At 46.1% G+C, this 15,991-nt stretch overlaps 1 protein-coding gene across 4 annotated transcripts in view; it reads left to right on the top strand.

The window, feature by feature from the left end:
- The window catches only part of Plekha2 (pleckstrin homology domain containing A2), a 60,593-nt gene that overhangs the window by 17,969 nt on the left and 26,633 nt on the right, over positions 1-15,991 (top strand). For 3 of the 4 annotated variants that reach the window (XM_052162215.1, XM_052162212.1, XM_052162213.1), the window contains exon 3: positions 14,333-14,389. The exons of the other annotated variant lie outside the window; for it this stretch is intronic. In XM_052162215.1, the coding sequence (XP_052018175.1) occupies positions 14,333-14,389 (57 nt within the window). The remainder of the gene's footprint in view (positions 1-14,332; positions 14,390-15,991) is intronic. 4 annotated transcript variants of the gene reach the window in all.

Here is a 15,991-nt window from a genome sequence, read left to right as displayed (position 1 = left end):
TTCTCTTATGGGGAAAGGGGGATTCTTGATGTGGTCATATAATGATTTAGCCAGCATGAACAAATAAGTTTTCAGCACCCAGTATGGTCATCTCCAGTTTGAACGTTTGCATGTCTTGTCTTGATGAGCCTGTCTCAACTCTATCACTGTTGGCTCCTTTGCTGTTGCTACTGACCTCAGTCTCTGTTTCCTGAGGGTTCGCTGTATGCCAGGCATCCTGTGTGGTGCTTTGTGCATCTTGGTAAATCATCTGAGACTAATCGTGAGCCTTGGGACTGAAATGTCTTAGTTCAGTGTTGAGCAGGCTGGAGATGTGGCTGTGGTAAAGCTGCTCTCCTTGATATTCTTCACGTACGTCTTCTCTCTTTCCTTCTGATCATTTGCTGGCTCCTGGAGATGGTGAGGAAGGTGAATTCAGCAATGTCTCTGCCTCTAGGAAGTTTCAAGCTGAGGAAATAGAAATGACATGCATAATGCCTCAAAGCTGTAATAATGTTAAGCCATCACAACAAGACATCACACGGTTCATTGTTGGTGCTAGCGCCTGGATACCAGGGTTTTGGTGGGAGGAGAAGAAACTATAGTTTTCCATTTCTGCTGCTTCTCAGGAAAGACAGAACACTAGGAGGTAGAGTCTCACATGGAAACGTCTCAGGTCTGGTAGATGAGATCAAGGCTGCAGTCTTGACCTGTCTTCTCACGTGACTGGTGCTTTAAGCAAGTCCTTTCTATTCTGAAGTTTAGTGATTGTACTGGCTGGTTTTGTGTGTCAACTTGACACAGGCTGGAGTTATCACAGAGAAAGGAGCTTCAGTTGGGGAAGTGCCTCCATGAGATCCAGCTGTGGGGCATTTTCTTAATTAGTGATCAAGGGGGGAGGTCCTCTTGTGAGTGGTACCATCCTTGGGCTGGTATTCTTGGGTTCCATAAGAGAGCAGGCTGAACAAGCCAGGTGAAGCAAGCCAGTAAAAAACATCCCTCCATGGCCTCTGCATCAGATCCTGTTTCTTGACCTGCTAGAGTTCCAGTCCTGACTTCCTTTGGTGATGAACAGCAATGTGGAAGTATAAGTTGAATACACCCTTTCCTCCCCAACTTGCTTCTTGGTCATGATGTTTGTGTAGGAATAGAAACCTTGACTTAGACAGTGATGTTACCTAACATGTATATACTAAACGTGTCTATTGTGTTAGATGACTAAGTATAGCAACACCATAGTGAGCAGGACAGACCCCACCCCCACTCCCTGCAGGTAGGAAGATAAATGATCACAAAAAATTTGGTAGAGATGGTTGAGAGCCATATCTTCATGGGAGAAGTGGCACTAGATTATCATCTTTTAATTTTCTTAAGCCTTTTTGGAGACAGTATATTATATACTATGTAGCCCAGGCTAGACTTGAACTGACAAGGCTCTTACTTCCATTTCCTGAGTTTTGGGATGATTGACATAGAGCACCACACCCAGCTGTGGCCAGATTGTGGAGGCTGTGTGATATGAGAGGCATCATTACTGTACACTGTTCAGGTTTGAGGAGCTTTTATTTTGACGTGTTTTTATGTACAAAGTCTTATTTAGCTGTTGTACTACTTTGACCTAATCAGAGTTGAAGAGGAAGGGGAGGCAGTCATTATGGGGAGTGAGGTTACCTCGCTCAAAGATTGCTTTCAGTTAGGGCCCCCAGAAGAAGTCCTTATGATGAGCAGCCAGGTACCCAGACAAAGGTTTGTAGACAAATTCTTCGTTAAAGAGATGCTTCCAGAGGACCTCCTAGGAGTGATGGGGAAGCCTGCTGAGAAAGGAAGGCTCCTCAGGGCTGTGTGCTCAGGCAGGAGTCAGAAGGGAAGGCTTAGCCTGACCTCGAGGAGAGTTAAGCTTTTAGAGTTGCCTGGCTCAGATATGTCCGAGCTGACTACCGATGACCACAGCTCTGTAAATGTAGTCAGAATGGCTTCTAGAAACCCATGGCCAGTCCCCTGAGCACAGTGAAGGGAACGTGGGAGGCTACCCACACCATCTGATGGGGGACCTGAGGAAGAGGATCCAAACACAGCATGGCCTAGGTGCAGCTCCCATGGCAGTGTTTTGGATCAATGTGAGGTAAGGATTCAATCACGAATATTGGTGGTGCTAAAGCAAGGATGAAACCCAATAGCTAAAATGGACCTTGCTGAGTGGAAAGTACCAATGTTATTGATCAGACCAGTGAATTGGCTAATTTGTCTAAAATTCAGTATGCTGGCAATATCAAGCAAGCAAACCTATAATTCTTTTGTTATTGCAGTAATCATCTTTAGCATCTTAAGGATTTAGCATATTTATAAACTCATAATAGCATACTGTCGACTGTAGGTAAAGAATAATAATATAGAACTTACAGTATAACAACTCTCTAAAATCCAGTCATCTTGCAAACAAGCAATAGTGTTTTGTTTGCTTAATGTTTTCAGTGCTGGGAGTCGAACCTTGGACCTCATACATGTTAGGCAATGTTCTTCCACTGAACACATTTTATTTATTCTGAGACAAGATCTTGTTAAATTGCCCAGACAGGACTGAATTTGTGTTTCCCTTGCCTTAGGCTCCTGAGTAGAGCTGCCAGGTTATAGGCAGGTACCAGTATATCACCATGCTTGGCCAATGGTTCCTGAGACACTGCCCAAACTTCCTGCAAGTCATGATACTTGCAGAGGTGTGTGTGTGTGTGTAAATGTGTAAGTGCATATGTGTTATATGTTGTATGTGTGTGTTAGTAGTGCTGGAAATTAAACTAGGACTTTGCATATGTTGGATAAGTACGGTACCACTGAGCTACACTCAGGCCTTGGCATTTTTCCTGTTAACTGAGTGTTGGTCCCTATCGAGATGGAGAAGCAGGAACGCTCATGCGGCTGCTCTACCCTTAGTGACCTATGAATGATGACCTGGATTTCAGCTGCTCAGCTGTACTGGTGTTCAGCACAGCCAGCGCCCACCCACATGCTTAATTGTAAGACCAAATTATGTGGCTCTGAATAAGAGTAAACCAAAGCATGGGCATGATATGACATTCGATGGTGGCTTTCGTCAGGATTCTTCAGTAGAGTGTGATTTTTCTCCTTGCCCAAAAAATGTTATTTCAGAACACTTCTTTTATACAAGCCCACATATGAGTTATGGATCATTATAATATCCTAAAGGATTGCATCTCTCCTACCAAATCTGGGGACCCAGTAAAAGACATTTGCTTTATTTAAAAGTCAACCAACCAGCCAGCCAACCAACCAACCAAAGACTGAGAGCAGATCTTTTCATTGGCTGGGCAAAGAACACAGTGTTCACAGCAAGATGGACATTGGGGTCATTTCAGTGGAAAGGCTGCAGAGTGAGGGGAAGAGTATATTAATATGCACATTATAACATTATGATATATAATGGCATTGCCACCCTAAAGGTGGAGTGAAAGCAGTTTTTTAAGAGTGATGTCTTTATATCAGAAACTTCCTTTGGAAAAGTTTGGGCTCTATCAGTACTTTAATGGCTTCTGCATCATTGGCTTTAGCCCGTGCAAATGCCAACAACCAGGAAGTAACTTCACTGAAAATGGGTGATGACGTCACCCAGTACAAATTTAGTGTAGAAAAGTGGAGACAGTGGCAACATCTCTGCCTCTTGCCCCTGTCCTCCAGCTACAACCCCTCAGCAGGCAGCAACAGGACAGCTCTCTCCAGTGTCTACTGACCAAGTCCACACACAAATGGGCATCTTGTGCCTTTCAACTCTTTCCTAGTTGGTTTGGGAAAATCTTTTCTTTTTAATTGTCTTAAATTTTTATTTTTTAAAAATCTTAGTTTGTGGTTTTTTTTTTAAAGACAGATGGACTTTCTGTGGTTGATAACTGACTATATATGTGTCTTAGTTACTTTCTTATTGCTATAACACAATGATCAAGGCCACTTAGAGAAGGAAGAGTTTATTACAGATCAGGGTTCCAGAAGGCTAGAGTTCATGACCATTATGGCTGGAGGTAAGGCAGCAGGCAGGCAGATGTGATACTGGAGGAACTTCTGAAAGTATAAATGTCCAGCCAAGAACCATGAGGGAGGGAGTGGGTGGAGAGAGGGAGACTGAGAGAGGCGGGGGAAGAGAATACGAATGAATAAACATGAACTGGGCCTTTTGAAACCTCAAAGCCCACGCCCAGCAGTGCACCTCCTCCAACAAGGCCACACCTCCTAATCCTTCCCAAACAGTTCCACCGGCTGGGGACCAAGCATTTACATATGTGCAAGCACTACATTGCACCCCTTGGCTCTCACAGCCTTGTGGTCAAGTCATAATAAAATGCTTTTAGTTCAGTTTCAAAAGTCCCCAGTCTTTCAGTCTCAGGATTGTTTAAAGTCCAAAGTCTCTTCAGAGACTCAAGGCAATTTCATAACTGTAACCCTCTGTAAAATCAAAAAAAAGCAAGTTACTTCCTTCTAACATACATTGGTACAGAATACACTTTACCATTCCAAAATAAAGGTACATGAAAATAGGAAATACTGGACCAAAACAAGATTAAAAAAAAACAGCAGGGGCAACTCCAAACCCCATAGTTCTCTGTCTGATATCAAAGGGCTTAGCTGACTCTTCCCTTTCACCTTTGGGGACCATAACACACTTCTCTCTACTGGACTGGTTCTATTCCTTGACTGTAGGTCTCCCTGGTAGACATCCCATCTCTCTGCTAGACATCCCGTGGCTCTGGTAATCTCCAACAACTTGAGGTCTCCAACTCGATCCAGGTTTTACTTTCATAGCTATGTCTGGCGTGGTGAATGATGGGAACCAAGCAGGGACAGCGCTACTGGCCAAGTGAGGGAGGAGAAGGCTAGACCTGGGGGCTGACTGTAGGAGGGACATCGATGCGCCCAAAGTGTCACGCCTGCTTTTGCATAGCAGTATTCACAGGAGGTCTCTTCATAGTCTAGGATTATAAAATCATATGCTTTTCTGGTTCTGAGAGCGTGAGCCCAGTGCTTTTTGCACGTTAGGCAGGTCCCTATACTGAGTCTCTAGTTTGCTAGAAAGTTATATTAATAAGTCAAAAAAATTGTAATAGGGTGAATCATAAATGTATATATTTTAGAAGCCATAGGTATTTAAAAAAACATTTACACATTATATTTGCGTACACATGACAACATCTGTATTACTGTGTGTATGTGGAGGCCAGAAAGCAATTGTGGGAGCTCCCTCCCCTTTTCCCCCATGTGGGTCCAAGGGATGCAACTCAGGTTATCAAACTTAGCCAAAAAAAACCCCCAAACTTTTAAAATATATGCTCATTTCTTATTTAAATTTCAAATCAATCAAGCAATACTTAGAATTATACGTCCCACTATATAATTCAAATTGATAACCACAGGATTATATCTAAGAGATGGTGATCTTAGGGAGCCAGAGGGCATTGTTTTCTTAGGTAGGAGGAGCCACGGTGATATAGAGGAGTATGCTATTTATAGCAGACAAATTTAAGAAAAGAAATGTGATAACAAGAACCATGTTAAGCAGGTCACTGGTGGCTCATGTGTTTAGTCCCAGCACTCGGGAGGCAGAGGCAGGCAGATCTCTGAGTTCGAGGCCACCATGGTCTCCAGAGTGAATTCCAGGATAGCCAGGACTGTTAACACAGAGAAACACTGCCTCAAAAACAAACAAACAAAAACAGAGACCGTGTCAAGCGCATGTGTGTGAGGAGCCGTCGGTGAGTCTCCTGACACAGGCATCTATCAGGTTCAAGGATGGTTTGAGACCTCTGTAATGTTTTAGGGCCAGGAAAGTAATAGGTGCTTAATAAATATTAGTTAAATGCAAGCAGCCCGTTATCTGCCAGCTGTTCCCCAGATGTCTGGTGAATGCTTCTGAACTCACTTCGTTTAGCTTCTTTGTGCTAATGAAATTCTTTGGTGTGTCAGGTAGTTATAAGCTGGGAGTGCTGTCCCTGTTAGGGGATGGTAGGGGCAAAACACTTAAACTGAAACATTCCTATGCTGCGATTTGCCAGTTCCTAAATGATGATTAAAAGAGATTGAAAGTCACAATAGGTTAGTTAGTGCCAAGTTGCTTCAGCTCAGCTTTTAAACAGGATAAATTGTAGTTGTTTTCTCTTTGTTTAAAAACCACACATTTCCCCCCTCGGGGATAATTTGCTAACTAGTCGTATTTTTTTTTTAAAATACATTTTGTGTATTTATAATAAAACGTTTCACATCTGGTTGACTGGAGAAAGGCTATGGGGCCACTGACAGAGATGTGGAAGGTGGGATGGGTGCGGGCAAGAAGAGGAAGGGGAAATGACATTAAGTTTTAGGCAACCTCGACGGAAGCTGGGTTAAAGAACGGGATGAAGGCACCTTAGAGCCATCTGGATTACTGATGGCCTCAGACTCGCCTATTTCTAGGCATCTGTGAAGCTCAGAATGGGGATCAGTTTTGGAAGAAAGAAGGAAGGGATCTGGAAGCCAGCAGGCTTACACAGAAGAGCCCCATCCTGTCTAAGAAGGTGCTAGTCTACTCAGCCAGGACTAGAGACTCCCCAGGTTAGGCCAGCACTGTGTCCTATGACATCGGCTGCCTACCAGGGGCATGGTTAAAAATACGTATTTGGAAGCAAAGAAGGGGAAAAGCACCCCAGGCATCCTGTGGGCATACAAGTTTTTAACAGGAAGTGAGTCTCTAGGGTGGAGGTAAAGAACTGCCCAGGGTTAGCTGGTGCCCGGAAGAACTCGTTTATATTTAGCCACTCTCTCATCTCAGGAGGGCTGTGGAATGCAGGTCTGGGCGGCTGACTCTTTTGCCATTCTGTCACAGGTGCCTCTCAGTGAGCCTGGCCGGCACGGAAAGCCCACGAGCAGCCATTGTGGGCTCACACCCCGGGCATGAGATTGCTACCTGGATTCTCTTTCCTTCTCCTATTGGCAGGCGGCGGCAGTTACTGATGCCCGCTGGGCTCCTAGCTGCTGCCTGGGCATCCTTCCTCCTTCCTCTCCACCCCTCAACCCCTGCTCTTTTGGAACTTGGCACCCAACAGCCAGTTGGACTAGTTCCTGCCCTGCCCAGCTTGGGCAAGTCTCTAAGGCCCTGCTTAGTGTAACCCTGCTTCTGTTCTTGTATTTACCTTTCATTGATAATCAACTGGTCGGTAATTGTCTCACGGGAGGAGGCCTGACGTGAAGGAAAGTACCATGGAGCGTCTGGCAATCTGGGAGGGCTGGGTTTAAAATCCGGCTTGACTTGCCATCTGTATGACCTTGGGCCGGTTGCTTCACCTGCCGGATGTTTGGCTTCCGTATCTGAGAAATGGGACTGTGGAGGTAAGGTGGCATTGTGAAGCACTTAGCAGTGCGGACAGTAAGGTTGTCAGTCTCTCAGTCTTATCTGTCTCTACTTCGTTTCCCATGCTGTGCTCTGCCAAAGAGCCAGGTTGTTGCGGGGACGGCAAGCTCTTGTTCTCTGTGGGCTTCCTGCAGAGGCCTCGCAGAGGATCATGGGACATCCTGCCGCCGTATGAATCTTCGGTTGGATCTGGCTGTTTCTATGCTCTGCTCTCTGTTATTCTTGCTAAGAAATGGGAAATGGACTAAAGTTCCCTTCTTCAGCATGAGCTTCTGTTTCTGCAGAAGGACTTAAGGTGGAGACACAGGCTTCGTGGGAGCAGCTCAGTTCTTTGTTGGTCACAGGAGAGAATAAACCAAATATTTCCCAGTCTTCTGAGATCCTTGCCGGCTGAAGAGACCTTGAGTGAAATGCAAGGTTGTTGGCAGGGTCTTCTGAAAGTACCCTGTTAGTGCACAGGCACCTGTCCTGTTCCAGAAAATTCATTAGTCTAAGAAACATAGAGGCCGCTCATACTTATGGGCCTCACGCAGGGTGGTTGCCAGCTATCTGCTGAAGTGCTGGGTTTCCTTTCCCCACCCAACCCTCTCTCCAGCCTCTACCCCGAGAACTGCTGCCACTGTGTTCCTGTTTCCTCTCTAAGGACTGCATCATATTAGATTGGCATACTGTACCCCATGGTGTAAGATAATTATGTGTCAATTAAAAAAAAAACTTCTCCAGGTGATTAATATGTACTGCCTTCTAGAAGTGTAAGTCCCACATTTAAAAGTGTGAGAATGGCTGCATAGCTCAGTGTCACATTATGTGCTGTGCATTCATGAAGGGAGTAACTTCAGTCCCTAGCACCCAAATAAGTAGTAAGTAAAGTACATTTTACTATCCTTCCTGTGTGGGGGCCATATCTGCTCAGTGCTATGATGGCATTCTGCCTTTGCCTGGTCTGAATGCTGGGACTATAGACACCTGACGTGGTGGTTTGACTAGGTTCGGCCCTCATTGATTTATTTATATATTTGGATGTCATATTGGCCATAAAAAGTGGCCCTATTAGGGGGTGTGGCCTTGTTGGAGAAGGTGTAGCCTTGTTGGAGGAGGTGTGGCCTTATTGGAGGAGGAGTGGCCTTGGAGAAGGTGTGGCCTTATTGGAGGAGGTGTGGCCTTGTTGGAGGAGAGGTGGCCTTGTTGGAGGAGGTGTGGCCTTGTTGGAGGAGGTGTGGCTTGTTGGAGGAGGTGTGGCTTGTTGGAGGAGGTGTGGCTTGTTGGAGTTATCTCTGTGTAGGTGGGCTTTGAGGTCTTCTATGCTCAGGCTCCACCCTGTGTAGAATCTACTCTTCCCTTGGCTGCCTGTGAAAGACAGTCTCATTCTGCTGCCTTCTGATCAAGATGTAGAACTCTCAGCTTTTCCTCCAGCCCCATGTCTACCTGGGTGGGGCCATGATTCCCACCATGATGATAATGGACGGAACCTCTGAAACTGTAAGCCAGCTCCAATTAAGTGTCGCCCTTTATTTATGTATTTATTTATTTATTTATTTTTGTTTTTTGGATTTGGTGGGTTTTTTTTTTTGTTTGTTTTTGTTTTTTGTTTTTCCCAAGACAGGGTTTCTCTGTATAGCCCTGGCTGTCCTGAAACTTACTCTGTAGACCAGGCTGGCCTCAAACTCAGAAATCCACCTGCCTCTGCCTCCCAGAGTGCTGAGATTACAGGCGTGCGCCACCACCACCTGGCTAAATGTTGCTCTTTATAAAAGTTGCCTTGGTCATGGGGTCTCTTCACAGCACTAAAATGCTAAGTAAGACAGATGCCTAAGTAAGCATTATGAGATGCTTTCATTTTATATTCCCAGCCATGTCCTCAGTAAAGCTTAGAGTGTAGTTAGCGTAGTAAGAAGAGACTTGCTTCATAAGGAAATGTACAGAAACACAGCATCCAGAGTTTACCCTTCCCCCATGGGAACAGCGCTGCGGCTCCTCCCTCCAGTCCGGCACTTGATGATCTCTGATCTCCGGGTGGGTGCTGATTCCTGGGTTCCTTTCTCTGGCACCTGGCTGTGCAGGCATTTTTGTGCAGCCTTGTTTGATGAGGAAGTGTCTGCCTGGGACTGTCTGTGTGCCACCATGACAAGGAATGAGTTCTTGGTGGTGACAACGAGGTATTGCCAGGAAGCTTGTAGATCCAATAATTGGAGCAGACCCTGAGTCTTACTTTGGATGAAGCCTCGGCAATCTTAGGGATGTTTCCCCGCAGTGTTACCCAGTTCCCCCTTGGATAAGTAAAAGGTGGTAGGCAAAGAGCTTTTCAAACATTCACCCTGTTTTCCTGGCTTCCTGAGATGGAGAGAGCTTTTATCTGGGGCTCAGGGCAGAAGGGGTGAAGTACACACGAGGTTCCCCCATCCTCTTCCCCAGGATAATACATGCACATCACTTTGAGTGGGAGGAGGCTTACATGGCTAGAGCAGCGGGCTGACATCCTTGAAATCTGATCTACCCCTGTCATTACTTGTGGCTTAGAGTCCAAGCTGCCTCCCCACCCCACTTCACTCATAATTCAAGATGGGGATCCAGAGGCTTCTGAGTTGTGGTTTGGGGTGAGGAAACGTAGTTATTTAAGAGTAGCCCTGAACCCTGGTGTGTGCATCTTATAATTAGCTCAGTTGAGGGGCCAGTGGCTGTTAAATGCTCTGCTTACCCTGTTTTCTTGGAATTCTCCCGGCCACCATCTGGCACGGTTTATCAGCTCTATTTTATAGGGAAGGTCTTGTCTGCCATCAGTAGTGTTAATATTACAGTTAAATTGTAGTGGCCTGGGCTTTGCCAATGAAAGTGGGCTGCTTCTAGGCTGGGCGGTGGTGGCGCACGCCTTTAATCCCAGCACTTGGGAGGCAGAGGCAGGCGGGATTTCTTAGTTCGAGGCCAGCCTGGTCTACAAAGTGAGTTCCAGGACAGCCAGGGCTACACAGAGAAACCCTGTCTCGAAAAAACCAAATTCCAAAAAAAAAAAAAAAAAAAGAAAAAAAGAAAAAAAGAAAAAAAGAAAAAGAAAGAAAGAAAGAAAGAAAGAAAGAAAGAAAGAAAGAAAGAAAGAAAGAAAGAAAGAAAGTGGGCTGCTTCTAGAAGACTTGCAAGCCTTTGACTCCACATGTCTCTGGAACTCTAGGCCACAGCGAGGCTGCGAAGACAAAGGCTTCCCTCTGCTACCCAGCGAGTAGTCCATGGCCCATTAGGTATTCTATCCTTACTCTCAGACAGTGAAGGGTCCATGTGGCTTTTGCTTTGGGAATGACAGAACCTCTCTCTCTCTCTCTCTCTCTCTCTCTCTCTCTCTCTCTCTCTTTCCCTCTCCCTCTCCCTCCCTTCCTTCCTTCCATTTTTGAGATTTATTTATTTATTTATTTATTTATTTATTTTATGCATATGAGTACACTGTAGCTGTACAGATGGTTGTGAGCCATCGTGTGGTTGCTGGGACTTGAACTCAGGACCTCTGCTCGCTCTGGGCCCCGCTCGCTCCAGCCCAAAGACTTATTTATTATTATATGTGAGTACACTGTAGCTGTCTTCAGACACACCAGAAGAGGACGTCGGATCTCATTACCGATGGTTGTGAGCCACCATGTGGTTGCTGGGATTTGAACTCAGGACCTTCAGAACAGCAGTCAGTGCTCTTAACCATCTGAGCCATCTCTCCAGCCCAGAACCTATCTTTCTCAATACTAATAGGGATTTCCTTCAATGAGTATTTAGATGTTATTATAAAGTTTAGACAGTGCATAAATAAGTGCCAATCTGCACACTCAAGGGTAGGTGGCTCTTATTTATTTTTGCAGAACTTGGGGTGATAGCGAGGGCCTCATGCATGCTCAGAAAATGTTCTTCTACTGTGCTATGCTCTCAGCTCCTCAAAGGCGTTTTCTCAGATTCTGTATATCTTGTGTAAATGACGGCACTGCAGCCTTTTTCTGGGTCTGTCGCTGAGATTCAGGGTTCTTTTTAAATGGCTGTGCTTGCTCTATCTGTTTCCTTATAAACAGGGAACTTAACAAACTGAATGTACTTCAGAGATGTAAGTTAATTTTGGATAACGGGATAGAGTGTTCTTCTGAAATCTAAGACATTTCTCTTCTTAAATTTTCTTTCAATAAAAAATTATTTTATGTACATGGTATTTTGCCTGCATGTATATCTGTGCATCATGTGTACCTGGTGCCTGTGAAACCATACGAGGGCACCAGAGCCCCTGGAACTGGAGTTATAGACAGTTGTGGGCCACCATGTGGGTGCTGGGAATCAAACTGGGTGCTTTGTGAGAGCAGCAAGTGCTCTTAACCCCTAGGCTGTCTCTCCAGCTAAGATAACTCGTAAGAGAGTCTTCAAGAATGATAGACCACTTCACTGTTACGCTTGTTTATTTATTTCAGTGTATTTGTGCATGCTCACCATGCATGCGGAGGATCGTTTTCAGAAGTCAGTCTTTCTGACCACTTCACTGTTAATCCTTAGGTAAATTTACTAACTTTTCTTATCTAAGGTTTTGTTCTTTTCATTGCTTAGAGATGGCCCCATGTAGTGGGGGCTTCCATTGTTCTCCTGGAGGATCACCTTGTGTGTTTTAGAGCTGCAGGCTCAGGTTGTGGGAGCAGGTTCTCAATGGACTCCCAGGCTATGGAAATGGGTTCTCAATGGACTCCCAGGCTATAGGATCAGGTTCTCAATGGACTCCCAGGCTGTGGGAATGGGTTCTCAATGGACTCCCAGGCTGTGGGAATGAGTTCTCAATGGACTCCCAGGCTATGGGAATGGGTTCTCAATGGACTCCCAGGCTATAGGATCAGGTTCTCAATGGACTCCCAGGCTGTGGGAATGGGTTCTCAATGGACTCCCAGGCTGTGGGAATGAGTTCTCAATGGACTCCCAGGCTATGGGAATGGGTTCTCAATGGACTCCCAGGTTGTGGGAATGAATTCTCAATGGACTCCCAGGCTATGGGAATGGGTTCTCATTGGATCCCAGGCTATAGGATCAGGTTCTCAATGGACTCCAAGGCTATGGGAATGGATTTTCGATGGATTCCTAGGCTATGGGAATGGGTTCTCAACTGGTTCAATCTTCAGATAGAAGTGAGTTCTCAGACAGGCTCTCAGGTTATAAGGAAATGGGTTTTCTGTCTACCTCTTGGGAACTTCATTGTTATGATTTCTAATGTTGGTGGCTACCTTGGTATATATTTTCCCTTATCAGAAATCAGGAAGCCAGGAAGGGTCTGTCATGGTAGGATTTTTGCTGACCTAGTATTTGGAGCTCCCTGCTGTGATTTTTTTTTTTTTTTTGATTTGGTTTATTTGAGACAGAGTTTCTCTGTATAGCCCTGGCTGTCCTTGGAACTCACTCTGTAGACCAGGCTGGCCTCAAACTCAGAAATCCACGTGCCTCTGCCTCCCAGAGTTCTGGGATTACTGGAATGCACCACCACCGCCCAGCCCTGCTGTGATTTTAAAATTTTGTTTCTGTGTCATGTTTTGCAGTTTTGAGATAGTTTCCCAGGGCACTGAACACGGTAGGCTAGCATTCTCACTGCATGGAAAACTTAGCTATTCTTGCTGTTTTAGTCGTATATTTTCTTAGTGGTTTTAATTTTTGTGTTCAGACAGTTTCACTTGGCAGGTAGTATAGTCCTGCAAAGTAAGCTTACAGGCACATGAACAAAACCCCACCTCTACCATATGAGGGTTTGTATCCTGTATGTTAAATGGATTTGAAATGACACATGTAGGACAAAGACATCCAGGTCAGCACAGCTGGGCAGAAAAAATGTCGTGGGCCACACTGCCAGAGCATTCCTGTGTGCCAGTGCCGGGGAAATTTCACACTGAGATGCTTCCCTAGGTTACCTCTGTGTCTTTGGTGTTATGGGGAGGGTGGGGGGACTATTGACAGAACATTCCCAATCGAAATGATATCAAATTTCTGAATGTGGATGTGATGTCAAGTAGAACATTCCATGCCTAGCCCCTCGCGGTATGTTACTGACAGAACACCAGGGGCCCGAAAATCACTGTCTAAAGTTACTGTCCTCGGGAATCATGGGTGTGTATCATGGGTGTGTGAAACACAGTGAAAGTCTGTGTTTAGACTTGGGTCCAGTCCTCAGGACTTCTCTCTCTCTCTCTTTTTTTTAATTATGTGAAATATTTAAGTGCTTGCTTGTGGTGACATACACCTGTAATCTCATCGCCCTGGAGGCAGAGGGAGGATGGTCCTCTATGAACTCTCACCCTCCTCCCCCCCCCCCAAAAAAGGAAAAGAAAAACAAAACAAAACCCTGAAATTTCAAGCATTTTGGTTTAAATAAAGGCAACTCAGATCGCCTCTGGTTTTTTGTTTTTTGCTTTTTTGTTTTTTGTTTTTTTGGGTTTTTTTTTTTTGGATTTGATTTTTTTCAAGACAGGGTTTCTCTGTATAGCCCCAGCTGTCCTGGAACTCACTTTGTAGACCAGGCTGGCCTCGAACTCAGAAATCCGCCTGCCTCTGCCTCCCAGAGTGCTGGGATTACAGGCGTGCGCCACCACTGCCCGGCTGCTTTTTTGTTTTTTATAGCAGGGGACACTGGGAGTCAGTTAAATGATCTCTCTCTCTGTCTCTCTCTGTCTCTCTGTCTCTCTGTCTCTGTCTCTGTCTGTCTCTCTCTCTCTCTCTCTCTCTCACACACACACACACACACACACACACACACACACACACACACACTCCTAACCCCTGTCCTAGAAGGTGAGGGGTACTGTTAGTGTTACTATCCCCCACCCCCACCCCTGTCCCCCATTTATCACTTGTGTCTTGTGGGTGAGCAAGGTGACTTGCCCGAGGCTACAGTGGCACAGACTACACCAGAACTACGGCCCTATCTCTTATTGCTGCCTGGGGGCCTCACACAGCACACATCTTAAGCAAGCACCTTTTGTCTTTCAGAACCTGGCAGTTGGGGCGGGAGCTGTCGGATCTCTGCAGCTGACTTACATCTCGAAGGTAATGTTGGTTTGGCTCGACGGGAAGGCATGTTCTTGAAATAGGGTTAAGCTCTATCGAGCCAAGGAAGCTCTCCATCCTGGAGCTGTGAGCGTTCAGGTGTATCCACAGCCATGACCATCCATGGTTCCCTTTCTCAGGCGTCTGCTATTTGGTGGTGGTGGTTGGCAGTGGCGAGGGTGGCCCACAGCCTCTCACTCTTTGGATCCGCAGTAGTCGTAGCTTGAGACCTGTAGGAACATTTGAGATACTGTCTAAAGAGAAAAGGTTTGCTTTGGGTCACTGTGTTTGAGGTCTTAGTCGTGATTTTGGGCAGCGCGCATTATGTCAGAAGCATTATGTAGGCAGCTTCTTACCTCGAGGCTAGGAAGCAAATTATAGAGGGACTGGATACCTATAATCTCTCCTGAGGGTATTCCTGATCACTTAGGATTTCCCATGTAGCCTCACCTCCTAAGAGTTCCAGCCTTTGGGAAGCACCGTCACATCTGAAATAAAGCGCCAGGTAGGATGTAACTTCTGTTTTGTAACTGGAACAAAAGGACACAGGGACAAGGACTCTGATCCAGGAAAGGAGTCTCTCCAAAGTGTACCATTCATGAGCAACGTCTTGGAAATAGCTTAGGCCTCCTGGAATTTTACCAGTTCTCCTGACTGAATGCCGGGGGACAGAGGGCTGAGCACACCGCCCCCAGAAGGCCTTAAGATATGCCAAGACCACACCCAACATCTGGATACCTTCTGGGGAGCATGGCAGATCCCCGGGAATCTGTGCCTTCACCCAGCATTCCTGTAGGGGCAAGAGCAGCTCTTGTTCTTCTCTGAGACCTGGGGGGTGGAGGGGTGGGGTAGGGCCAGTCAACAATGCTCACAAAAACCTGCTGAATTCAGCTGCTTTTAGCAGCTCCTCCCTGTAGCAGCCACTGTTGCTGACCCACGATGCAGCCCTGATTTAAAAAAAAAAAAATAAAACAGCCAGGGGATTTAGATCCTCTTCAGAAAGCAGGAGGGAAGCCAGGTGGCACTCAGCCAGAACCAAAGCCTCAGAAGTCCTGTCCCTCATGCCTGTCCTCCTAAGGGGCTGCTGCTTCCTTCCCTGGCTTCTCCCACACAAGGGACTTTGAGGACCTAGAGGACAGGGGCTGAGCTAAGTAGCTCCCAAGTCCATCTGGTAACAGACTTAAGATGAGTGAAGAACTCCCACTGAAGATGAGGGTCAAGAGACGGTCCTGAGAGGGGTGGCCGTCTTCGGCTGGGCGGACAAGCTTATCCCAAGCTGGCCAGCTGCAGAGAGATGTCGGGCAGTGGTTGAGCTGATTAGAGGGGAGAGGATGGCCTCAGGGGAAGAACCGTGGTTAAAGAGCTGTGGTTAAAGCGAAGTTTTTCTAGCACAGCTGCAGGCAATTTGTGCATGCCTTTTGATAAGAAATGTGGTGGCCTCCCAGGCCAGGGCAGCCCAGCCCAGCCCCTGCCCCCCATAGGGGGCCCTTTCTTCTCATCTGTTGAGAGCTTATTAGGTCATTTCTCCCAGAAGGAGAATTGGGGGTGGGGCGGGGAGCAAAAAACCCTGTCAAAGATGAAAACTGAAACCATCTCTTGTGT

The sequence above is a fragment of the Apodemus sylvaticus genome, chromosome 18 (assembly GCF_947179515.1).
Source record: "Apodemus sylvaticus chromosome 18, mApoSyl1.1, whole genome shotgun sequence".
NCBI lineage: Eukaryota > Metazoa > Chordata > Mammalia > Rodentia > Muridae > Apodemus > Apodemus sylvaticus.
The sequence above is the reverse complement of the archived record's forward strand: the minus strand, read 5'-3'. Positions and strand labels throughout refer to the sequence as shown.